General features: G+C 40.4%; 1 protein-coding gene and 1 long non-coding RNA gene across 2 annotated transcripts; one reads left to right on the top strand and one right to left on the bottom strand.

Annotated features, from left to right (window-relative positions):
• Positions 1-3,217: 3,217 nt before the first annotated feature.
• CLUL1 (clusterin like 1) lies at positions 3,218-25,453 on the bottom strand. Its single transcript, XM_026495940.3, has 7 exons — positions 25,339-25,453; positions 24,066-24,214; positions 19,668-19,832; positions 17,077-17,509; positions 12,031-12,168; positions 6,724-6,938; positions 3,218-3,406 (listed from the first exon to the last, which is right to left on the bottom strand). The coding sequence occupies exons 1-7, from the start codon at positions 25,442-25,444 to the stop codon at positions 3,218-3,220; spliced, it is 1,395 nt and encodes a 464-aa protein (XP_026351725.1). The 5' UTR covers positions 25,445-25,453.
• LOC123000863 (uncharacterized) lies at positions 5,601-25,895 on the top strand. The gene is made up of 3 exons (XR_007189926.2): positions 5,601-5,882; positions 12,041-12,174; positions 22,412-25,895. It is a non-coding gene; the product is annotated as an uncharacterized LOC123000863 (long non-coding RNA).
• Positions 25,896-27,399: the final 1,504 nt, after the last annotated feature.

Below are 27,399 nucleotides of genomic sequence, written 5' to 3'. Positions count from 1 at the left end.
TCTTCTCCTACGGATCTTCCTAGTTCTTATGTTAATAGGAGAGGTTTTTTTTTTTTTTTTTAAAGATTTTATTTATTTATTCGATAGAGACAGAGACAGCCAGCGAGAGAGGGAACACAAGCAGGGGGAGTGGGAGAGGAAGAAGCAGGCTCCTAGCGGAGGAGCCTGATGTGGGGCTCGATCCCAGAACGCCGGGATCACGCCCTGAGCCGAAGGCAGACACTTAACCTCTGTGCCACCCAGGCGCCCCAATAGGAGAGGTTTTATCTTCATTTGCAGTCGATTATGTTCAACTGGCTGCCTCTGACACTCTTCCTCTGACAAGCCTTCCTGTCAAATAGAATTTCAAGACTGGGTGGAAAATGCTTTAACGGTTTTGAGTCCTCTCTCATTATATTCCTTTTCAGAACTGGGAAGACTAATCATAAATATATTTCCACTGTAACTTTGGTGACATATACTGGCAAACAAGCTTCTGATTATTATATTGCACCAAGGTTCAAACTATGAGGTTAAGTAAGTGTCAGCCAAAGACATCTTGTATTTTCCATAAACTACGTGTGGCCTTGTTCAGGGAGAGCCCTGTTGTGTCAGTTTTAAAAAGAAACAATGAAGTGCACTGGTGTTCACAGCAGCATTATTCACGATGGCCCAAAGGAGGAGGCAACCCACGTATCCATGGATGGGTGAGTGAATAGACAAAGTGTGATACACACACACACACACACACGCACGCACACACAATGGAATAGTCTTTAACCTTAAAAAAAAATTCCAACACAGCCTACAGAATGGATCAAACCTAAGGACGCTGTGCCAAGTAAAATAAGCCCGTCACAAAAGGCCAAGTGCTGTCTGATTCCACGCAGGCGAGGTGCCTGGAGGAGGCAGACAGGAGAATGGTGCTCGCGAGGGACCCGGGAGGAGAGAGAAATGGGGAGTCAGTGTTTCGTGGGTATAGAGTTTAATTTGGGGAAGATGAAGAAGTGCTCGCGGTGGATGGAGGTGACGGCTGCACAATGATGGGAATGTACTCAATGCTACCGAACTGTACACTTGAAAATGGTTAAGATAATACAGTTTATTATGTATGTTTTGCCACCACAACAAAAAATCTGCGCAGAAGTTACAGGTCTTTACTAAACAAAGATTTTTTTCAAGAAGTCAATTATTATATTGTAAATCCAAAAGCAAATTGAAAGAAGTACCCTTTGTTCATTAGAAAGTGGCATATCTGTAGTAGAAATGATGGAAAACAGACACCTTGGTGATTTTATATTTATTTAATATACAAAGAACTACTAATATACCATAGAATTCAGTAGTATGTACATGTGGGTTTTTTTTTAAGGAATTTTACTTTAACTCAGTTTGAATAGCTATTAAACTACCCTTCAGCATGAGAAAATTGCGGTACTTCGTAGCAGGTAACGGACATACTTTCCTGCTGTTCATTTATTACTTTATCTCATACATTTGGGGTTTTTGGTCTCAGAGGTACCCGCACAGGTCATTCTGCTTGCCAGGTATAGGATGCATCAGGTTTTCTTACCTTTAAAAAAAAGCATAAAAATCAAAATATTAATAAATTATTTATAGACAGTGTATTTTTTTCTGGAAATAAAAGTTCAGAATGGGTAATAGCATAAATGCTCTTGGGGCTTTTGAAAAAATTAATACATAGCAAAATAATGGAAAGCCCATTTTCTTTAAAGAAGAGAAGAGGGAAGAGAAGGTGGGAGGAAAGGAAGGAAGGGAAAGAGCAAAGGAAAGGAGATAGAAGGCCAGTGGGAAAAGAAGAGGAAAAAGGAAATATATCCGGCTGAACAGTTTCTCCTTTTCTGGAAAGTCAAGTGTCCTCTCTTCAATTCCCAGAGGCCTGGGCCATGGGACTGACTATATGCCATCTTGCATCACTGTTATATGTACGTCTTTTAAACTCCCGCCCCAGCCCCTGCTGGAGAGGAAACTCATTTGGGAAGAATCTTGTCAAAGATTCTCCTCCACAGTACCTGGGTTCTGTGCCTTCACTTAGGAGATGCAAAAAAGATATCGATCGTTTGACTACTATAACTTGAAAAAAAGTTCTCCAGAACTCAAAGGTAAAGGGACAGGCAGCAAGTTACATAATATCTAGCTTAATTATACATTGACCTACTAACAAGGTCCCTTATGAGTGATAACTTAGAATTAAAATTTAATTATTATTTAAGATTGATTATATTACCAAAAGAGAATGTTATATACAGTTTTAATTGTGCCACTAACTCAGAAGATTTTAAACTACAATCTACTTAACCATTCTCTTGTCTTTAGACATTACAATTGTTTTTAAAATGTTACTCCTTTTTTTTTTTTTAAGATTTTATTTATTTGACAGAGAGAGACAGCCAGCGAGAGAGGGAACACAAGCAGGGGGAGTGGGAGAGGAAGAAGCAGGCTCCTAGTGGAGGAGCCTGATGTGGGGCTCGATCCCATAACGCTGGGATCACACCCTGAGCCGAAGGCAGACGCTTAACGACTGCGCCACCCAGGCGCCCCTTAAAATGTTACTACTTTAAATAATTTTGCAAATATAGATTTTGGGGCTGGGGGAGACTTTTTTTTTTTTTAAATAGGCTTCACGGCCAGCATGGAGCTCAACGCAGGGCTTGAACTTAACGACACTAGATCAAGACCCGAGCTGAGATCAAGAGTCCTCTTAACCTACTAAGCTACCTAGGTGCTCCTGCAGGGGAGTTGGGGAGACTTTTAATCAAATATAGATTTATTTCTTAGGATTGATTCCAGAAATGGAATTGCTATATCAAAAAGAAGTTTTATGGCTCTTGACATGCATAATCAAATAGCTTTTCAAAAAGCTATTTTCAGAGAGGCAAAAACAGTTTGTGTTCTTGCCAAGAACATATAAGAATTTCCATTTCATCACATTCCTATCAAAATTTTGTATTTTTTAAAATTTACACATTTGATAGGCACACAGTGCTATCGTCTTAATTTTTATGTCTTTGATGATTAATGAGGTTGAACGTATTTTCCAGGTATTTTATCAACATGGGGCTTGAACTCATGACCCTGAGATCAAGAGTCCGTTGCTCTTCCAACTGAGCCAGCCTGGCACCCCTATTTTCTAGATATTTAAAAACTAGTTTTGTTGTCTTTCCCTTAATGAATCATCTATTCCTATCAACAAGGCATTCCTAACCAGACACTCTGCTTACCAAGTTTTAAAATGTTTCTTAATATGCTGCACAGCTTTCTCCAGCACGTAGCTAATGAAGTTAGAACTCTCAGCATTTTCTTCAAGAGGGGTCTTGAGTGTGAAGTTGGGGGAAGACAGAACGCTTAAGTCTACCATCGTGTCATCTTGTTTGGAAAAATCGCCTTCCTGAACATTTGGAACCACCTAAGAAGAAGGATCACACATGAAAGATTACTCTACCCCAGTGCACATTCAGCATTCATGTAAGAGCCATCAGTTAGGACAGGCCGGGTTGTGCTGAGGTAACAAAGTAGCCCCAGCATCCCAGTGGCTTCACACAGCAAACATTTATTTCTCACTCATGTTTTGTGTCCATTTCAGGCGCTCTGCACAGCCTCCACTGCTCGGGACCCTGGTTGACAATGGCATGTCATCTCGTGGCTGTAACACGAGGAAGGCCTGGCTTTCTTTGTGCCCTTGGCAGAGACAGAGAGCAGATGAGTACACACGGGCCCTGCACTCTCTCAGTCTAGAAATAACCCTGGTCAGTCTTGTTCGCATTTCCTTGGCCAGAACTTGCCACGTGGCACCAGCAAGTTCTGACAGCAAGAGCTGCTGACAGAGTATTTGGTGAGCACAACTGTCAGCGTCACAAATATTAATGTGATGCACCAAGCTTAATACTGAGTTTTCCTAGGACATTTACAATTGAGGGTGGCATGTGTGATGTTTGTGAGACCCAGTCATCTGAAAGTCACAGGGGTTACTCTTAGTGAATTCTCAAGTGTGTGTACTTTGATTTTAATAATTTAAATGACATTGTACTGACATGCAAGTTCATGTAACCTCAAGAGAACTATTTTGAAAATGTTTTCAAATAACCCCCTTATCAAAAAAACTAAAACAAAATATTAAGAAGCAGAATAAAAACTGATAATTTCTTAATTCTAGTTTATGAAAGAATAGTGAACATGATTTCCCCCCTTTTCCTTTTGGTGAATATAACCACATAAAAACTGCATAAAGCTTTTTTGTCTAGTTTAATGAATAATTATAAAGCTAACACCGTGTAACTACAACCTGAGGGGCATAACTTTTCACCTGTTGGAATTTGTGTATTCCTCTTCGGTCCTTGCTGTTTTATGACTTTGCACTTCCTGTTACATGATGAAATAAGAGCTGTTTTGAGAAAAATAACTTTTACAGGTAGTTTGGCAAAGTGGTTAAGTTCAACAATTCCGGAAAAATGCTGCTTAGGTTTGAATCCTAGTTCTGCTGCTTTCCTAGCTGTGTGACCTCAGACAAGTTGTTTAACTTCTCTGTGCCTCACCTGTAAAATGTGAAAAACAATACCTCGGAGGGATCACTGAGAGTATGAAACGGTCTGGTGTATGAAAAAGTCTTAGAACATTGCCTGATGCATAGTAAGCGCTCTTTTGTGACAATGATTATTAGAACAATGTATCTTTGAAAACCATAATTTTATTTCATATGGAGATTTTTGCACAGAACTGCCTTTTGTCATCAATATAAAGAATTTCAGGTAAATCTGTTAGTGCTACCCAGAGACACTAGAATAGAAGCAAACTGAAGCATAGAATGGAAAATACTGACGACGATGAAAGCAATTAACTCTGGGCTGTGATTAGACTGAAAGCACTGCTCAAATTTTTCTTCAGATTTTATTCTTTAAGACAAGAGCTTTTCCTCATTAGTTGAAAGTCTGTATTTGTGCGGATGATCAAATATACTGAATTATTTTACTCTCCTCGGGTACGATCTATCTAACGGAGGAAATGAATCAGAGAATCAGCTGGGATGGGAGCGTGGTTTTCAGAACATTTGGCTGTTCGAGAGTTACAAATACATTTTACGTCATGACTCAAAAACAAGTCTTACATATATGTATACACACATATTTACACACACGTACACGCACATAATGGAAATGAACGTTCCATGATATATGCGATATGATTTGTTAAAGATAATGTGCTCTAATATTTTCTCTCCCAGTCTGCCCTATTCTGTTTTGTTTGTTTAATGTGCTGGTTATGACTCTCTAAACTTATGTCTCAAACCACACAGGGGCCACAACTTTGCAGTCTGAAAGAGAACTACTAGGACACAGATTATCATAGGCCAGATTCCCTGGAAGCAGAGCCTGAGACTCTGACGCAAGTGACGGACTAAGGGTGACTTCAGGGGAAACTCGGCGGGGGGGGGGGGGGGGGGGGGGATTCGGCAACCAACACAGACAAGAGGGAGAAGCTAATCTAGGAATGTGGCTTCAGGTGACCTCTGGCCTCAGCTTGATGCTGCAGGGAGCTCTTTTTTTAAAATTTATTTAAATTCAATTAGTTGACATATAGTATATTAGTTTCAGAGGTAGAGTTCACTGATTCGTCAGTTGCGAATAACACCCAGCGCTCATCACATCACGTGCCTCCTTAATGCGCCGCACCCGTTACCCCCGCCCCCGCAGCAACCCTCAGTCGGTTTCTTATGATTAAGAGTCTCTTACGGTTTGGCTCCCTCTCTGATTTCGACTTGTTTTATTTCTGCGGCCGGGAGCTCTTAAGTGTCCCCTAGGGCAAGCCTTTGGAGAAGGTTTGGGGGCGAGAAGAGCAGTTAGCAGCCGCACCAGCCAAAGTTGGTAAAAGGATCCCGGGGGATCTGGGTAAGGCACTGATATTACATGAGGCACAAACTATTGCTTCCTCAGTTGCTCTGCCTGGTGATTTTTGTATCCAGGTCTTTTTAGGAACCGTCAGTAACTAACCTCGTCAGGAGTCGTCAGCCCGGTACATTTGTATGTTAACGTAATGCGGTTACGGGAGTGGGGGTGGGGCAGTTGGTTGGAAGAGAAATCAGTCACTGTTTTATGTTATTGATTGACGGTGGGAAACATGGTATAAGTGCAACTTAAGATGGCAGTATGTTTTGTTGTGAATATTAGTATACAAATACGTTTAACTCGCAAGGTAAGTCAGCAGCTTTTTGTTTCAAAAACTATTGAGAGCTAGAATTTGCAAAACTCTTGCTTTGGATAAGGAACCTATACTAATGGCTTTACGGACATCCGTTTGAAGCCATCCTTTTATGATTTCCATTCTTCAGGGGGGAAAACTGAGACCTAGAAAGGTTACGGAATGTTCCCCAACTTACTCAGCTGCTAAGTATCAGGGTCAGCATTTGAGCTCGTTGCTTCACCTGAAAGTTTTCTCTCTTAAAAATTACACTGGTCAGGTTTCTTCAAAGTTACTTGTATCAGTTAAGTACATCCCTGTAGCTCTAAGCAGAATTGGCCATGTCTGGATTAGAAAGCATTTTGCATTTTAAGTTGGTTTTCTTTATAGAGTTTCTTGTTTCAGGTCAGCCTGAATACAATCATAATGGAAATACGAATATCCTCCCACAGCTTGTTTTCGAATGCCGATGTACTACACAGGTGAATTAACAGAAAAAAATCAATGTATGCACATGGAATCGCCATATCTGTTCTCAGGTCTCTCCATTACCTTTATGGAACTGGAGACGTTCTCAGTTCCTGGAATCTGGTTTGCCAGTTCAGCCACCCAGCCAAATTCCTCTCTCATCTTCTCCATCAGATAGGTGGTGTCCTCTAGGTGACGCTGGGTCATCTGGAGAACCTGGGCATATTGCTGATGGGATACGTTGACCAGTTCGAGGGCCTCATCTACTTTTGTGTGTAGTTCAGGTACGTGGGGACAGTCTAGCAAAGAAGAAAGTCACATGGTGAAGGAAAATGCCCATGACATTTGGAGTTGGGTGATGTGGGTTTAAATCCCAGCCCTTAAGCTTTCTAGGTCTATTTCCAGCCTTTGGACCTTCAGTGAGTTTTCAATTAGGTAAAATTGGCGTGAATGATATAACACTGTGAAGTGCCTGCTCATTGGACATTTAGCAAATGTGTCTTTTTCTTTTCCTCCTTTCGGTAGTGTCTCTGAAGGGTCATCAGGGCTACTCACTGACATTCTGATCAGGGCGCATGGGAGATTGTGCTTCCCATCACCTTGAAGTTGAGTGTGGTGTTTTCAAGATGATGGGTCTCACCTCTGGAGGATGCACAAGGAACAGTTAAGGATTTATCATGTTCCCTTTCCCCTGATGGCAGAACTAGGTTTGCTCCATATAGTGGAGGCTGCAATGCCCTGAGTGACAGGTGTAGCAGAGCGTCCACTCAAACTGTAATTGACGCAGCAGAGTGAGAAATAAACCTTTGTGCTTACAAGACACTACGATTTTGCAGCTCTGTGCTGTATTGCACAACAGCCCATCTGAACTGAGTCAGGATTACAGGAAGTTACATAGCTGTGTTGATGAGCAGCTTGATACTGTGGAAAGATGATCTGAAGACCGACCACTCACACTTCCCAAAGCTTCCTACAAAGTACAACGTTTAAGAGTGTGGTATTGACATAGGATAGACATAAGGATCAATGGAATAGAATTGAGAGTCGAAATAAACCCTATATTTACTGTTAATGGGTTTTCAACGAAGGCGCCAAGATAATTCTATGAGGGAAAGAACAGTCTTTTCAAGAGGTGGAACTGAGACAACTGGATATCCAGTGCAAAAGAAAGAAACTGGATTCCTACCTCACACCATACAAAAATGAACTCCAATGTATCAGAGACCTAAATACAGGGACTAGATATGTAAGTCTTGTAGGTGAAACATAAGTGTGAATCTATGTGACCTTGGATTAGGCAATGGTTTCTTTTCTTTTTCTTTTTTTTTTTAAGATTTATTTATTTATTTGAGAGAGAGAGTGAGGGTGAGTGGAGGGAGGGGCAGAGGGAAAAGGAAGGGACAGAATCTCAAGCGGACTCCCCACTGAGCACGGAGCCCCATGTGGGGCTCGACCTCATGACCCTGAGATCATAGCCTGAGCTGAAATCAGACACTTAATTGACTGAGCCCCCTGGCACTTCAGCGATGGCTTCTTAGATGTAGCATCAAAATACAAAAAAGAAAAGAAATAGATAAGTTAGACTTCATTGAAATGAAAAATTTTTATACTTCAAAAGGGACCATTCCAAAAGTGAAAAGTCAGCACATGGGAATGGGAGAAAATATTTGTAGATAATATATCTGATAAGGGTTTAGTATCTAGAATATATAAAGAACTCTTACAACTCAATGATAAAAAGACAAACAACAAAATTAAAATATGGGCAAAGGATTTGAGTAGACATTTCTCCAAAGGAGATACACAAATGTTCACATGGTAGTAGATAGATATCCAACAGCAAGAGAGAATTTTTTTGTTTTTTTTTAAAAGATTTTATTTATTTATTTGAGAGAGTGAGTGAGTGAGTGAGAGAGAATGAATGGGGTGGGGAGGGGCAGAAGAAGATGCCCCACTGAGCAGGGAGCCCGACTCTACTGCGGGACTGGATCTAGGGGTCACCACCTGAGCCAAAGGCAGACGCTTCATGGACTGAGCCACCCAGATGCCCCAGAACAAGGTTTAATTTACTAGCACATGTCAAGCCTGCACTTTGGTCACATTTGCCAATGCTGCATTCACTAAGAACAGACCCACGGCCAAGCCCAGATTTATGGACTGGAAAAAAAAAAAAAAAAAATATATATATATATATATATTTATATAAAATAAATAAATATAAAATATAAAATAAAATATTTCTTGATGGAAGAAACCACAAATTATTGTGGTTATTTTGTTTTAATCTATACATATGCCCCCTTCTGCCTAGGAGAGTTCCCAGTTTATGCCTATTGTTCTTAAGTAATTGATTATATACCCGCATCACTTTCAAAACAGATCTAGTTCAATTGATAATTATATGGTCTTATATAACAAAATGGGCAGGAGACAAAGTTCCTTGGTATAAATCCCATGTGCCTACCACTTATATTAAGAAATGAAATATTACCTAAACATACGAAGCCCCCACTGGGCCCCTTCCACATCAAAACCCCTTAGTGTCCTCTCAAAGGGATACTATTATTTTGAATTTGGATGTATATATTCAGTACCAGCAATTGATATGGGAGAAGAGGAAAAGAGTCACAGTAAATCTGTTTAAAATCAGGGTCAAAAATGCATGGTAACTAGTGGGAAAACAAAAAGATTTATGATGTCTTGGAAAATGTTTATCAAATATAAATTTATTTATTATAAGATTTATAAGATCTTGCATCTATAATTATAGCTATGTGGTTCATCTTAGAACAAGGAAAGAATCAAATGTTGCTTGAAGAGGCAAAATTAATGTTGGGCAAAATGTAGAAGAGTTGTTTGTAATAGCGACACATGGAAGCAACTTAACTAGACTTAAGGAGAATGGATAAATTTGATACGTGGGCACAGACTGACGGGAGCAGGGACTTAATGACTTAGAACACGTATTCACATGGCCGGATCTCACAAACTATATTGTGACAAACCAAGTTGCCAAAGAATACATAACTAATAATATTTTACATTGTTAAGAAAAATCATCCAAAATTTGGAAATAAGGCAGAAGAATGGCTGCATTCTTTTCAACGTTATATAAAGCACTGACCAAGAGACCACCTAAAGCCGCTTTGATTCTCTAGGGAAATGATCTTTTGTTGGGTTTACCATTTACTGGTGCTCAGGGCCAGATTCTATGTGCTTAGACGAACATCTAAATTGAAAAGTTGCGAGGGCTCTTTGTCCAGTAGAGACATAAATTATTTTGGTCTGATAGAAAACATTACTGCAAAACTTATTTTATTGCCCAATAACTAGTTTATATTTAATTTTGCAATCTGACTTCCATGTTCTGTCTATCTTTGACTATAATTTCTTTAGTCTCTCCTGTACTCCTTTGAAACACCTTTAACACTTTGTGGATTCCCTCATTAACAGGATAAATTCATCTTGACACGTGCTCATTTTATATTTATATGAGTCATAGTTTTAAACTTAAAAATCATACTTGGACAATACAAAATGAAACACATGCAAAACATTGCTATGTATGCTGTGTGTGTTATTAGATACATACACATGATAACAGTATAAAGAAAAGCAAAGGAGTAATAAACACTAAACTCAAAATAGCAGTTTCCTTTTGAGGGGATAAAGAGGATGTGATCTGGAAGGGGCACAGAGGGGGCTTCATCTATTTTGGTAATGTTTTGTTTCTGAATCCAGTTGTAGGCACATGGGTTCTTGTTCTTGCATCCTTCATACCGTTGTAACAAAATGCATTTTATCCTAAAAGCTTCAAGTCGTATGGGAGCGCGATAGAGCACCCTTTCCTTGACGTTTTCTCTATGCAGCAGCCGATTCACGTTGCCTGCTTTCCGTGTTACCCGATGTCTGCTGAATCGAACGCATCGTCTGATGTGTATTGATTGCCTGAGACATTTGTACTGTATTATCTGATTTCTGCCGTGTTTTTTCCAGTTTTATTGAGCAATCATTGACATATATTACTGTCTAAGTTTAAGATGTACTGTCTGGTGGTCTGATTTACATATATTGTGAACTAATTCTTGCAATAGTTTAGTTAATATCCATCATGTCGTAGAGATCCAACAGGAAGAAAACAAAATTTCTCCTTGTGAGGGGAACTCTTAGGATCTACTTTCATACCGACTTTCCCGTACGTCGCACAGCAGGTTAGCGATGGCCATCCCGCCGTGGCTTACCTGCCTCGCGCCTCTTTATCTTATAACTGGAAGCTTGTACCTCTTGACCACCTTTCTCCGGTTCCCTCTCCCATCTTCTGCATGATTTTATGACAGGGAGAGATTATTCAGCCAAGTTTTTAACTGGATGAAAGGAAGTCGATGATACATAGATGGGATGTTTGAGTGGGACTATTTTTGTAAGTAATCAGGGTATTTGTGTATATTTTTCTGTTATAAAAACTTCTGTTTCTGCATGCAACCTTGTAACTGTGACTTAAAAAGCAAAACCTTCAATAATGAAAATCAGTATGGTAGACATTTCATGTAATCTGGAAAACACCTGTATAAAATAGATCTGTTATTTCCATTCTCCATGTGATGAAACAGAGGTGCAGAGTCAGTGAATTAGCCATTCAGGAGAAAAAACAAAAAGGTCCAGTTTATATTCAATCTTCTAGCCTTTTAGCAACTCCTTCCTTCAGGGCTTCAGCGAGGTGAAAAGCAGAAGCGTAGGAATCGAAACCTCTTGGCTTTTATGAGAAAATGTGTTGGGGGGGGTGGGCTGGCAGGTGGGAGGAGTGACTTTAGTTAGGGGAGGGGAAAGGAGAAGAGGGGAGGGAGGGAGGACAGTGAGGGGCCGTAGGAGGGAAGCATTTCTCGCCTTTCTTGGCCAGGTCTGGGAGGAGAAGGGTTGTTTCTGAGGAGGAGCCATTTTACATATTTAAATACGAACTAGGAATTAACCCACCAATTGGAAAGGGTTAATGCCACTTACAACAAAACAAAACAAAACAACTCACTTGGCTAACAATTTGCTTATACAACGGAAGGTGGCTTCCGTGGTGGGCTCTCTTTTTCTTGCAGTAAGAAGGAAGGAGTGCCCTAATTTGCTCCTACCTTCTCTTTTGCACGCAGTAGTGGTTCTTGGTCTTTAAGCATAAAAAATGTTGCAGGAGCAATGATGGAATTTTAAATAAGAGAAAAAGGGAGTTGGCTTACTTTTGAATAATGAAAGTTTCTAAACCTACACTGAGCACCCCCAGATGGGAATCAGCATGCAAAAAAAAGTGCTTGAGGGAAGGTAAATGAACCCATCATGCTTGTAAAAGTGAGATTGTGACCTCTGAGCAGAATACTATTGAAACCCTGGAAAATAATAATTATTTACCTTCCCACAGGTAATCCTGACATTTTTGGCATCTGGCATGAAACTGGAAACATTCTGACAAATTCTGGCCAAGTTCTCCACACAGTCCTCTGTCCCGCACAGGCAACACCTTTGAAGTCAGGCTTCCATGGTTAGAATCTGCAGGTAACATAGTGTTTGCACATTAATGTCATTAGGGTCTGCATTTTAAAGGCGTGGGCGTGACATCATTTCTTTTTCGTACCAGTTCTTTCAAAATCGTTCTGTATTCAGTCATAGGAGGGCATACTGTGGCACAATTTGCTAGGACAATTTGACATCTATTTAAAATTGCATATATTCTTTGATCCAACAACCCCATTACTATGATTGTTTGTACACTGCCCCCCCCCCCCCCCGCCTCCGAAAGGTTAATGCATATAATTTTATTTTCTGGAAAGAATCATGAGGAATCTTTTCGAAGAGATACTTGATGGGGTGAGAGAGGGCAGCTTTCATTTGTTTGTTCTTTTATATATTTGAATTATTTTAGTGTGTCTTATTTTTATTATTATTATTTCTGATGTCCGTGACTTAAATAAGGGATTATAGGCCACTTTTCTCTTTGGATTTCTTTCTATTTAAAAATTTTCTAATAATTATTTTAATTTTTTAAAGCTATAATTGGAAAGTACATTGGAGTTTGAAAGGTACTGGGACTGTTTCCAAAGCTGGGTGGTAGGCATTTACTTTCTTACTATTCCTTTTGCATTTCACATATATAATGTTACGAACGATGGGTCAAAGATTTAGGGAAACATCTAAAGCCAATCAACTTTTGAGAAACCCTTTTCTTTTTCTGGAAGAATTAAAAATTCCTATGAAAATGATGATGTAAAAAAGAAGACTGTCCCACAGAAAATTGACAGTTCTCAACTGAGAGTTTCACATTAGGAAACATTTATTATTAATTTACAACCTGATGATTTTTTTCTTCAATTAAATCGTCAACATTTTAAAATGAAACATTTCATTTTGAGCTGAATTGTGGAGTCTGTTGCTTAAAAACCTGAGGCATTGGTTAGGTCACCCCCAGGACCCCTGTGAGGAGTTCTGCTGCAGAGCTTGTCTCTGTTTTCTGTACTGGTCGCTTTCTTTTTTTTTCTTTTTTTTTCTTTTTTTTTTGGGCAGCAAAGCAAGGTTTATTGAGCAATTGCAAAGTGATAGTACAAAGCTCCCGAGAAGGGAGGGGACCTGAGAGGGTTGCCCTATACTGGTCGCTTTCTTATCTTCTCTGTTAGACTCCCCCCACTGAGGGAAGGGATTTGGTCTTGTCAGTTGAAATCATGCCATTCTCCTGTACCTTCCTCTGTTATTTCACTTACAATATGGTAACGGAGGTAATGTAATTGTCCAGTGATCTGTTCTCCTTTCTCTGGACTGAGCTCCGGAGAGGCAGGGGCTGTGTCATAATCGTGGTTTTATTCCCAGCATCTAGACTAATATGGGGTATACAGATCAGGGATGGTAAATTCCAGAGCCATACGCTACCAGTTCCTCATCCTGTCCATGGCATGGCAGTAACCCATCACAGAGCCTCCAGACCCCTCTAGGCAGCTACTTCCGGTGCCATCACTCATATTGGCCATCTACTGTCCCCACCTGCCTCTGTCTCGCCACCCCACTCAAGGGAAAATTAAAGTCAGCGAATGCTCTCTAAGGTAGGATTAGAACTCTTACCTCCCAGCCTCTGGCACTGCACCAAGCTACTACACCACACAGTTTTATTGAACGCAGTCTCCTCTATCCTTTCCAGAGATTGACACGGCAAGCGAGGACAACTTCAAGAGCTATTTTATTCTCTTTCAACAGATTCAGGAACTGAGGTTTAGAAAGACCAAAGTGGGAAGGAAATTCTCCCATATGAAGACTAAAATGAAACCACACTCAATCAAATACAAATATTAAAAACCAAAATATTTCAGATTTTTTTTTTTCTAAGGAGGCTCCACGCCCGTTGTGGGGCCCAACACGGGGCTTGAACTCACAACCCTGAGATCAGGACCTGAGCTGAGATCAAGAGTTGAGTGCTTAAACAACTAAGCCACCCAGGTGCCCCAATGTTTGATTTTTTATAATCTCCTCTTTTCTTTTAATGGTGCTCATTATTCAATTCTAGCTATTTTTCTAATTTTAGCTCTTAGGACAATCATGACAAATAAAGCCCATCCATGAAGGTTGTCAGATACACAGCGCTCACTCACTCAGTGTTGGCCATTATAACTGACAAGAGGCTTGTACTGGTTTCCTGTTGCCGTTGTGACAGATTACCACACATTTAGTGGTTTTAAAATAACACCAATGATCTTCTGGTTTTGTAGGTCAGAAGTTTGAAATGGGTCTCACTGGCCTAAAATCAAGGCGTGGGCAGCAATTTTTTTCCCCCCTGGAGGCTCTAGGGGAGAATCTATTTCCTTGCCTTTCCAAGTTCTAGAAGCCAACTATAGTCCTTGGCTCCTGGCCCCCTTCCTCCAGCTGCAAAGCCAGCAAAGTAGGGCCAAGTCCTTCTCATGCTACCATCTCTAGAGATTCCACTCTGCCTCCCTCTTCCACTTCTAACAACCCTTGTAGCCACATGGTAATTCAGAATAATCTCCCCATTTTAAGGTCAGCTGACAAGCAACCTCAGTTCCATCTACAACCTTACTTTCCCTTTGCTGTGTAACACACCATATTCACAGGTCCTGAGGATTAGGGTGTAGATATCTTCGGGCAGCTGTTATTCTGTCTACAAGGGGGCAAAGCTCAGAATGTCTTTTCATTAGGCAGATTTTCCAGGAGCGTTAGGTTTATTGTTCACCTACCACCTGTCCAGAAAAGTCATGGAAACCACTTGCAAATACCCTACAACCCCTGCCTATTCTTGATAAATAGTCCACAGGTGCTCATCTGAGAGGAGAGCGTCCCCTCTGTGGAGCCAGCTGGGCGCTGTCTGGTTAGGGGAGGGATAGCAGAGGAAAGAGAGTGTAAGAGTGTAACACGGGCTCTTTTGTTTTGTTTTTCATATTTGCATTATATTACCTTTGCATCACAGGGGGCTCTGGATATGCAGGTTATCACCAACGTGGAGGTTGTGCAGAGGGTCAGCTGAGGGGGGGGGGCTGGTTCTGGGCTGTGAGAATGGGGAGGAAGCTGGGGCAGAACTGGTGGAAATCTACATTCTTAGTCGGTGGAGTGGGAGGGAGTTGCAGTGATTAGGAAGTTATTTCCATTTCAAAGTGGAGGAATCACTATATACTCCTGTGCACGTGTGAACGTAGCAACCCCCGAATAAGGTTGTATGCAATGTGAAAGATGGGGGGCGCCAATTTGTTCTAATGAACACATGCCAAACATTATCCCCAAACAATTGGTATCTCTGTAGAAGTTCAGGCAAAAATTATCTAATATCACCTCAGGATTGGTATGTTTAGTCTACTGCGTTGATGCTTTCCTTGAATATCGGCAAATTTGGAACCTCAGGATAGAACACCAGAGAAAACACCTGATTTACGAGAAAGTCCTCCAGAGTCTGAACAAGAACCCAACAAGGATTCCAGTAATGATGGCTGTTCTCTGCTCATGGGACAATGGGACGGGAAAGATGGCATGTGTTGTTTTTTGGCTTCAGTTTCTGGTGCTGTGACGTAGGCGCCTTCTAGATAGAGACCAGCGATACAATGTCATGGTGATTTTGAGAATTTGATTCAGATGTTGCAGGTACAGCTGGTATAATTGGAAAATAACTAGAAGGAGCCCATTTCTTTCTACATTCAAAAAGCTGTGCATAAATTAATATATACAACTTGGAGAGTTTGGAGAGAAGTATAAACCCATGAAACTATCACCACAATCCATGCCATAAACCTATCCATCACTTCCAAAAATGTTCTCCTGCCCTTTTATTTGTTATTGTTACTATCATCATTATTAAGAATGCGTAACATAAGATCTACCCTCTTAGGAAATTTTCAAGTATTCAGTACAGTGTTTTTAATGATAGGCGCTTTCCTGCACAATTGGACTTATAAGTTTAGGACTTACTCATCTTGCGTAACAGAAACTTTGCACTCTCTGACCAACATCTCCCATTTCCCCCTCAACTCAGCTCCCAGCAACCCCATTCTAATCTCTGCTTCCACGACCTGACTAGTTTAGACTCCTCATATAAGTGGTACCATATATAGTATTTGCCCTTCTGTGTGTGGCTTGTTTCAGTTAGCATAATGTCCTCCAGTTCATTCATGTTGTTACAAATGGCAGGATTTCTAGAAGGAGCCCACATTATTTTTCATGTCAGAGGGGAGTATTTTCCCATGGGCCTGTGTCCATAAGACAAAAGTCTAAGGAAATGTAGATGTTACCTTGGCCCAGCCAGCAGCTCTCATTTCTGAGATGCTGTGTCCCAGCCACCCCCACAGAAGCCCAAGGAAGGCATCGTCTTCTGCCTGAAGACAACATGGACCCTCGTGGGGCATGTTTGGCCTTGGTAGAGGCACTTCTTATCCTTTATAGATATTCTGGTGTCTGTAGTTCGGGGTTTGTCTGTGAGCATCTTCTGTGTTTTTGTGCATAAATGCTACGATTTAAAGGCATAAGGCAGTGATGCAGAGGACACTGGGCACTCAGCGTGACCCGGTTAATACAGGACATGAGGGCTCCTTCCCAAACTGGGAGTTGAGGAGTCTAGACTGATTTTAAAGAAATCCCATGATGTTCTAGCAGAATAGAGCTGAGCATATCTACATGGGTTTTAATAAAGGAGGCAACTTTCGTTCAGCTTCTCACGCTGCTAGCGTTTTCTTTCTCAGCTTTGAAAATTTGCTTTAACAAGAGACACCAGCCCCACAGGGCTCTTGGCAATGACGGAGGAGGGATGGTGTTCGGCAGACTTCAAAGCTTTCTCTAAGAGGCTCTGAAATTTTGATTCTCCATAAATTGTCACTCTCAGAAACCTTGCACGACTTAGAAATGTCTACTCTTTCCAAAGGTAAACAAAGCTTAACCTTAGTATTGACATCTAAGGAAAGCTCATCTTTTAATACTTGCCTTTGCCTTGTTTTGGTGAATCCTCTATTGCATTCAGTGTCTTGGTGATTGTTGCACTGATACTGCGGTAAATAGAGAGGCTGAAATTATAAAAGAGCTGGAAGAAGCTGGGAATGTCCCAACTTTGCACAGGATCTGCTTTTTCCCTCGGCTCTTTGGATGGAGCGGGAAGAAAGTCAGGCCGCATTAAGTCTGTATCTGACATGAAATATGATTGGAAAGTCTGGTCAAATTCTTGCTGCATCTGTTTGAAAACGTTAAGACTTCGGTTAAAGAGAAATGTCACGTCCACAGTCAGCTGGCTGAACACAGTCTCTATTTGAGCCACTTGCGTGTCCTCCTCAATGAACTGTTCCCCCACAGGGAGACCTTTCTCATTATCCTCATGGAAAGGAAACAGGTATTCATATATCTTCCTGAAAAACTCTTCGACCTGCGGGGTGGAGGATAAAATGGAATAAGAAATTAATTCTTTCTGGACCATTTCTTTTTTTAAAATCAATTTTATTTTGTTATTTTTAAATGGAATGATAATTGACAGGGACCACTTCTTACTGTAAATTTTAAAGTCCATTTACACTGGTCATTCTAAATCAAAAACAATTCTGGGCAAGCTAGGAAAAGGTGACTCATTTTAAGATCATTTATGAACACTCTTGTACCTTTAATTTTGAGTGTGGAAAGAGGATCTGAAACTCTTGTTTATAATGTGCCTGCCCAAGGCCTGAAAAGGCCAAGTTTTCAGTATTGTTGACAAGCCACACCTGATGTGGTGGCCGTGGTCGGCATGCCAGCCGGTACCGTCTAGGTTGCCACAGAACTGTGAAGAAGGCTCTTGTTTTCACCTCTGTCTCAGGGTTTGGGGTGGGGAGGGGTTGCCTTGTTTCATTCAGTGGACTATTGTTAGTGAATTTATGGTCTCCTCTTTCTTGTCTCACAAACTAGACTATGGAAAGGAAAAGATAAACACATTCACACTGTATTATAGAAACCTGATTGAGTTAGATAGGTTACTTAGGGATGGTTATATATTAGTAGGACCAAAGCCCTCCTTGGCTATAGTCAAAGAAATGAAGCTATAATGGTAGAATTTTATACTCAGTGGGAGAATTTTTTCCAGCAGTCACACAGTGCTCTCCATCTATATGGTACCCAACTTCATGCCAGAACACAGTTGCCCTTATATTGTAGTGATGTGGCCATGCTGACTGTTACAGAGCATACCAACTACCAAACCTCACAGGGCTAGCATCCTAGTGCTGTTCAAAGAATTCTCCAGGAATCCCTACATTACTCGTGCCTTCCTCAAAAAGTATTGTGGGTCAATTGTCTGCCCCTCTCTCTGCCAGCTTCTATTTCCCTGAATCCACCCACAAAAACAAATCTTAAAGCCCCAAGAAATTTTCATAAAGTCACACAACTGGCACAGACAGGAATGGTCCCCAAATCTCCTGCTTCCAGCCAGTGCTCATTCTACCGTATTCTGGTATATTGGAGAGTGACCGGGGCTATAAAAATAGAGCAGACACAATTAACAGTTGAGGTAAATTAACTTGGCAAATGAATTGTCCTAGGGGTTGCTCTCTCTATAATCGGATATGGCACTGCCAAGCCAGGAACATACCCTAATTAGTGCATGCTCTGATACGGGGAGGGAGATTTCACTGCCTTTCATATTCAGCTCACTTCTTGAAGGGAAGAGAAATTGAGGCCAATGCAATAGGAGCCTTTTATAGGGCAGAACTCATCCTATTCAGGTCACCACCCTCTGTGATTCCCTCTGCCCAGACGGTAACCAAAGGGGACAAAAAAGAAAACATGCCAGTCGTGCAGGACATGCGCAGATATGGCTACAGAGGACATGAACGTGTGCATATGTGTGTGTTGCCGGAAGAGGCGAAGCCTATCGAAGGAGAGATTCAGGAGGCAGAGAATGTCTCCAAATGTTTGGCCTCCAGGGAAAAAAATGAAAGCAGGTTGAAATCAGAGACTATAATACTATTATTCAGAATTCAATTTGGCATTTATTAGATACCTACAATGCTTACATGAAGATAGATAACATATCCATGCCCTCAAAGAGCTTACAATCTAGTGGGACATATTCACAAATAACAAAAGGCAGAAAGAGTCAGAATATCTCTAAGAGCGATATATTCAGTGCCATTACCGGGAGAGACAAACACTGAATGGCTGTTTGAGCTGATAAGTTGAATGTATAGGTTGTTTCTGCATAAGCCAGCATGAATGCTGGAGTCTAGATCGTAAAAGGCCGGAATCAGGTCAGGCATCTCTATTCTAAATAGTAAGATAAATTAATTTTTAAAAATTAAACTGGAGGGGCGCCTGGGTGGCACAGCGGTTAAGCGTCTGCCTTCGGCTCAGGGCGTGATCCTGGCGTTGTGGGATCAAGCCCCACATCAGGCTCTTCCGCTATGAGCCTGCTTCTTCCTCTCCCACTCCCCCTGCTTGTGTTCCCTCTCTCGCTGGCTGTCTCTATCTCTGTCGAATAAATAAAATAAAATTTAAAAAAATTAAACTGGAGTAAGTACCGTAAGAATTCTGAAAGCTCGAGCTCTGTTTCCCCTTACCGTGTTTGTCATGGACCAACTAGGTTGGCAGGTTGTGTAAAGTCTCATGCAGTCACTCTCCAGGCAAGACTTGCATTCATCCCAGGAATCTGGCAAAGACACCTGGCATAGACTTTCTTCTTCTTCCAGATGTTCCTGAACTTCATTCATGAGTTTCAGGGCTTCCTGATTAAAAAGGAGAAACAAATACCCATCTCGTAATTCTGTGTGCACCATAGCTGATTTCACCGCTTAAAAAGTGTGCATATTCTGATGTATTTCTTCATTCTTTCTTCGGGCCCCTGGCTGCTGACAGATCTACTTGAATCTACCTTTCTGTTTGATTAAGAAAAGAGCACTGATCGATCCCTACTGAAGACTGCAAATCTTACCCATCTGTTCATTTGTTATTCAACAGCTATTTATTGGGTACTTGCTATGGGACAGACCACTAGATGTGGGTGAACCATGACATGGTCCCCACTCTGGCGGATGACTATAATTTACTTGTTTACTTGTCTGTCTCCACATCTAGTTCTTGGCAGATGCGGAAAGTGGGCTTTAAGGCTTATAAAGCTTACAAATTTATTTATTTATGCTGCCTTTGATGTTTGTATGTGCTTAAACTTGCAAGAAAGTGCAATTCTTGTATATCAAATCTGCCTAGCAAGTTACACTCTAATTGCAGAGATGCTGCATTGGGGGGCATGGAAGGGGAGAGGGGAGGGGTGAGGCGTCTTTCTTCTCATCCATATTCCAAGTGCTCCCCCTCGTGGTGCCTTGCTGTATGTGTCCAGGTCCCACTCTGGGTGATAAGGGAACCCAGCAGAAGTGACACCTGTCCCTGAGAATCTCAACCTTGCCCCAGGACCTCCCTCAAGGCCAGCACCCCTGCCTAGTCCCCTGGCCTCCTTGCACATGTGGACTTCTAAGGACTGGTTCCCTCCAAGCCTGAGACCTAGTTCAGGGGACAGACGGGTGTAATGGATTCCTCCATCAAACAGTTTCAGAGCTAACAATGATTCCCTTAAGTGAAAACCACATGAGGGAGCAAAGTTTCTGTCCTTAAAACCAATTTAGTGTGCATTTTTACCTAATGGAAGAGAAAAACAAATCACCCTTCCCTGGCATGTTAAGCCCAAAGAACCATGTGGCGCCGAGAATCTTTTGAGGATTTTCTTATCTCCTTGGGCATTGCAGAATAATTTTGGATTCCTACGTCTTCTCAAGAAAGTTACCCTATCGTGGCAGGAAACAATACTGCCCACATTTCCTAAGTCTGTCCCAGTTTTAAATACCCTGTTCATTGTCACCATAAACCAAAACCCCACTATTTCCAATTCCAAACTACAGTTGCTGTGTACCTTTGGGCAAATTACTTAACATTTCTGAGTCTCAGTACCTTCCTTAGCAAAGAGGAATAGCGATAGGGTTTACCTCTGAAGGCTTTGTATTACGTGAGATGAGCAAGCAAGCCATCTAGTGTGTTATTACCTGTTTCCTTCCACTCACCTCCAAGAGCACAACGAAAACCAGTTACCAGATCACCTGTGCCAAGTTTCCGTAGTGACATGTTGTGGAGGAAGATCTCTGGTTTAGGAATGCCCCGCCCGTTCCTTCTGTTTCCCCCTAGATGTCCCCACCCACGGACTATTCCCGTAGTTTACAGTGTATCAAAGTCCCATATAAACTTGGTGTGAGGTTAAAATCACTTTAAGCCCCCCTGGAGTTCCCACTTTTAGTTCGTTTCAGATGCTCTCACTAAATATTAATAGCAAGGGGCTGTAGAGTGGTCCATTATGACCCTGGGTCCCCTGAGGATAGGCGGTGCTCTGCGCTGGGGGACTGGGGCACCAAACTCATATTTGCTGTCATAGTTTGTCCGAAGTATCCTTTATCTTCACTTTAATGTAATTTCAGCGCGGGAGACTCAGAGTTAAACAGGTTTTTCCATTTTTAAATGGACTCTTTGAGTGTCCAAACCTTAACTGAGCTGACATTGGCTTACTTGACCCACCCCTAACTGGAGCATTCTTTTCATAGTTTTACACCGTTGGCTTGTGGGGAGGCTGAGGAAAGGGAGAAAAACAAAGTCACTGGGTCCCAGAGACACAGCGCTGCCCGCTGACTTTTTCCCCGTCATTCATTACAGGGCTGGGTTACACGTTCACGAACATCGTGAGCCTCAGTTTCCTCAGCTGTAAAGTGAAAATAATGGGTTTCGCAGATGCTGGAAGGATTACATGTGATATTGTGTTTTATAAAGGGCCTGTAAATGATATCGAGTGTCATTATTCCCAGGGGTCGGTTCACAATCCCACTGGGGAAGAATCCAGCTCTTCTTCCCCAGAGGCCACTGTGCTCAGAAATAGAATTCTGGCAGCTCCCTGCAGTTTGGGGGCCCCCAATTCACATGTCTATAGGTGTAGGGGGAAATATTAAAACTTCTATTTTTATGTTTTAATTTAAAAATTGGTGGTTGGGGGAGGCGAAAATGGGGAGTTGTGCAATGGGTACAGAGTTTCCGTTTTGCCAGATGGGAGGAATTCTGGAGCTTGGTTGCACAGCGGTGTGTAGGTACTTAACACTATTGAACTATAACACATGAAAATGGTTAAGGTGGTAAATTTGATGTTATGTGTATTTTACCGCATTTACAAATTTTTAAAAATAAAATTTAAAAGTAATTGACTCTCAATGTTAAAATTTAAAATATTTTCCAAATTATTATTTTTTAAAATATTTTATTTATTCGTTTGAGACAGAAAAATACAGAGAGAGCATGAGCAGAGGGAGAGGCAGAAGGAGAGGGAGAAGCAGACTCCCTGCTGAGCCAGGAGCCAGACGTGGGGACAGACCCTTAACCATCTGAGCCACCCAGGTGCCCTCCAAATCATTTTTGTTACCGTTTTGATTTCTTCTTTGATTTAAGGGCAATGTTGGAAAATAATTTTAAAAAATAATTGAAATGTTTTGAATGTTATGTTCATTGTTAGTGGTCTTAAACTGGGAGCCATGCAATGTTCATAATTTAGAAACATATTAAGCTTTGTACTGTAATATATGAATAATTTTTAACATCCTCTATGGACATTTAGATGTATAATCAGCCCTTGAAAACATGGGTTTGAATACATGGGTCCACTTACATGTGGATTTTTTTTTCTCTTTATGATATCCTTAATATTTTTTCTTTATTGTAGGAATACAGTATATAAGGCATCCTACACACAAAATATGTATTATTTGACTGTTGATGTTATTGGTAAGGCTTCTGTCAACAGTACACTATCAGTAATTTAGTTTTTAGGGAGTTAAAAGTTACATGCAGATTTTTGGCTGGAGGTCAGCACCCCTTACCCCTGCATTGTTCAAGAGTCAACTGTAATGTATATTTCCCATTGCTAAGGTACATAGTTTGAACTGCGGCTCTTAAGTAAAGGCATTTGAGTGAAGAAATTGATTAGGGTGATGTACTATTTCATATACACTGGGGCTGTCTTATGGTGCTTATGTCAGACCATTCCATGTTGCCGGCTGCTCAGGAGGACCCTGGGGAAGTGGGGCCCTCCACATTCCAGGAGCATGGACACTGGTTCCCTCTCTATTCCCTTAGAGCTGATGGCAATGAATTGCCAATTTAAGAGAACGCAGGTAAATGATTGTTTTATTACCTAATTTTAACTAGACTAACCCTCACTAAATGGACAAGAGGCTTAAAAAATCCTGAAAAAAAAAATAACCAGCATATTAAAAAAATGTGAATAATTTAAGCTCAGGTAGACAAGAAACAAATGGCAGAGCTGATACTTCTTCATTATAAGCTCTTTGTTGGTCACGTGACAAAGTAAAACTATGATCTAATCAGATCTGGCGATTGGCTAAAAAAATTTCAAAATACTCTCCAGAAGATTATCTGAAATATGGACTTAATACCCACCCTGGCTAGTGATGAACCTCATTCTTGAGATATTAATGGTAGCAATTCATGTGTCTAACTTCTAAATAAATTAATGTGCATAAATTTAGGAGTGAAGGCTAATAATAATTTTAGTAATAGGGATGGGAGATCAAAAACCTTTGGAAAGCACAGATTTAGCCAAAAACTTCCGAAACAGTTTTGAATCAACATCCCAAGTCAGAAAGAATTAAGGATAAAGTCTTTTCAAGAAAGTAGCACTTCCCTAATAGAGACAAATCCCCCAAATTCCTGGATTTGGAGTCCTGCAAAGGTCTACTCTGCTAGCACTGTGTTCTTGGAAGAAATCTGAAATTTCCTTCAAACTTTTCCTCCACTAAGAGCGGCTGTCCAGAAAATCCATTATTAGGGGAAAGAAGTAATTTATCAATTGCACTAAGCAATGCAGTGTTTATGGTCTAGCTATATTTAAGAACAGGTGTTATTCTCAATTACTGTACCTGCTTTTCTTCTCTGCATTTCTTCAGGGTTTTCATCAGATTGGTATGTTCCTCCTCTCTTCTTTCCATCATGATTTTCATCTGCTTCATACCAATCAAAGCCTTCTTTACCTTTTCCTCTACATTTAGGTCTCCAGCCTCAGAAAAACCTAAAAGATACATTGTAGTTTTTTCCTTTGAGATCTGCTCAGATTACAGTGTATCAGAATTACAACGAGTTCACGATTTTTCCTGCCTCCAAACTGGAGGCTTAGCTGTTCTTTTACTGCATCAAACTCTGAAAGTAGATGACAATGACTCGGCTGTCAGCTGCCACATGGACGGAGCTACCACATAGATGATACGTTCTATCCCTCGCTTCTGAGCTCCTAGGCAAGTCAGAGTTCATTTAAACTCATTCTTGTCATTTTCCTCAGGGCCTGTGTCCATTTATCCATTTTTTTCTTTCACTTAAAACTCAAGTGTGTTTATATTAGAAAAAAAAATTGAAATTTTCTTCACAATTTATATTAAATGCCCGACTGGGCACCTCAAACATAGTGAACAATTTCCCTTTCTTTCAGCTTTAATTGCCTTCCCAGGAGGCGTCAAACCTAGAAAGTACCTCATATAATGCAAGATTCTTTAATAACCTACTGGACATCTCTCACACACCGCTAATTAGCATGTAGTGGGAATGAAATTCATTTTCATTCTCTCTTTGCAGTAGTCAATGTGCAAAGGAGCTTATTCTTGCTTCTAAATTTACTATTAGACACCCCTAAAGCAACATTTTAACTTATTTATTTTTCTCAGTGTTCAGTATCCAAAGCATATACTCTCAAATAAAGGTCACAAGTTAATGACATAGACCCACCAGATTCGATGTCATTATAATCCCGTTCTTTCACTATCTCAAGAATATGTGCACAGATTACTTTAATTGTTTAAATTTTTCAAATGCTAGAAAAGAATTTCACTGTTCATTAAAACTGTGCTTAGAGGACACCAAACATCTGGATGATACCACGAAAGGCAGTCCAAAACCTGGCAAGTTTTGTCTGTGTGATAGCAAACATCTGGATATGTGAACGTTCTCAGATACCCGCCTGGAATTTTCTATTCTTACTCCAGATGTTTGGCGTCATGTCTGTTTGGTTGAAGTGCCTAGAGAACCTCTCACCGTGAAACTAGAAGGCCGTACTGAATACAGTTATCTCTCAACTCTCAATCACTGTACGTGCCAGCAGGACATGCTAACAGGGCACGGTGCGGATAAAGAAACCACACGTACCCTTCAGGTTTCCATGGATATCGGTGCTGTCCTTCCACGTCGGTGCGCAGTGACAATCTTTCAACCATAGCAGATACACAATAAACACCAAGAGTGATGGCTTCATGTTCCTGCTGTTCCTGCAAAGGAAAAATAAACCTGAACCAAATGCCTTCCATTCGGTTAGTTTTTGCCGGCATCAATTGAAAACACATGGTGATCCGAAGCATTTTTCTGTCAGTTTTTCTTTATGACTTTAGACAAGTTATGCTAATATGCCTGGGACATAAGGAGACTTGAAATATAAATTTTTAAAAAGACAACCCAAGTCCCTATTTTGTTTACATTCTTTATGACAGTTAAATAAGGTCATCATCTGAAGTATTTGAACTTGAAGACAACGAATAGCGTGGGTCATAGCCCCATAGAATCCATACTTCATTTTATGTTCTTGTCAACAGTAAACATCCTGAAATACAGAATTAGTTAAAATATGTCGGAGGGATTTTTTTTTTCTCCAAAATTCTGAGTGTTCAAGCAAGTTTTGACCTAGGTAGTGCATTACTTATTTTTTTTTATGAAAGCAAAAACAATCTCACAGATTTTTCCCGTATGTCTTATAAAACCATCAAGATATATGAATACTGTACAATTAAATTTTTTTCTTCTCGGATAATGAATTTCCTTTTAAATTTAATTTGATATACTTTTGTTATAAACATTCCAAATACAAATGAGTGCCTTAAAAAAATTTTAAAAATAAATAAAAAACCCAACCTCCCCAAAACCCCACAAATGTATGCTTTAATAAAGTTAAATATATAAAATAAGTTAGATTATCTTAACTCCTCCCAAAGGAATATTTATCTGCTTTATGTATATTTGTTATTTTGGAACCAAAACTTCACTATTTAATCAACATTTGGATTGTCTTTTTACTATAACAAAATAGCACCGGTACTAGTCGTTACAGAGTTATCACATTTTACATAAATCTACATCTACCATTCGAACTAATTCTCTTTCTGTTAAGACCCTATTTACAAAATGAAACTTTTTAATATATTTACCACTAACTTTGCAGTATCTCCTCAGTGAGGTTACCACCAGCTTCTGAAAGGACCTTCACTTTTCTCTGATTTAATTTTCATCCGTGTCAGGGATTTAGCCTTGTTCTGTTAATTTGATGACACAGTTCTTAATCCTATTAACCTAACATTTTGAGATTAAGAGTATGGTTTAAGATTGGTAGGGTTTAGAAAGAAACACTAGAGGGCGGGCTGTACACATGATCAGGAACGATGCCCTTGAGTTACTTTAGTTTACACGAATATTTTTTAATTGAAGTGTAGTTGACATACAATATTATATTAGTTTTCAGGTACACAACAGAGTGATTGGACATTTATACACGTTATGAAATGATGATCACCACCAGAAGTCTAGTTACCATCTGTCACCATACAAAGAAATTGTCATTTTATTGACTGTATTACCTATACTATAATAAATGAAAATCCAAATAATGCTGCAATAAACATGGGGGTGCATATACCTTTTTGAATTAGTGTTTTCACTTTCTTCAAATAAATACCTAGAAGTGGAATTGCTGGATCCTATGGCAGTTTTTTAATTTTTTGAGGAACTTCCATCCTGTTTTCCACAGTGGCTGCACCAATTTACATTCCCACCAACAGTGCATGAGGGCTCCTTTTTCTCCACATCCTCGCCAGCACATGTTATTTCTTGTCCTGTTGGTGCCCATTCTGATGGGCGTGAGGTGGTATCGCATTGTGCTTCTGATCTGCATGTCCCTGATGATGAGTGATGTTGAGCATCTTTTCATGGGTCTGTTGGCCATCTGCATGCCTTCTTTGGAAAAATATTTATTCAGGTCCTCTGCTCATTTTTTAATCAGATTGTGGGGGGGGTTGGTGTTGAGTTTTATGAGTTCTTTGCATATTTTGGATATTAACCCTTATTGAATATATCATTTGCAAATATCTTCTCCCATTCAATAGGTTGCCTTTTAGTTTTGTTGATAGTTCTTTTGTTGTGCAAAAGCTTTTTAGTTTAATGTGG

Source organism: Ursus arctos, unplaced genomic scaffold (assembly GCF_023065955.2).
Source record: "Ursus arctos isolate Adak ecotype North America unplaced genomic scaffold, UrsArc2.0 scaffold_17, whole genome shotgun sequence".
NCBI lineage: Eukaryota > Metazoa > Chordata > Mammalia > Carnivora > Ursidae > Ursus > Ursus arctos.
This window is presented reverse-complemented; position numbering and strand designations above follow the sequence as displayed.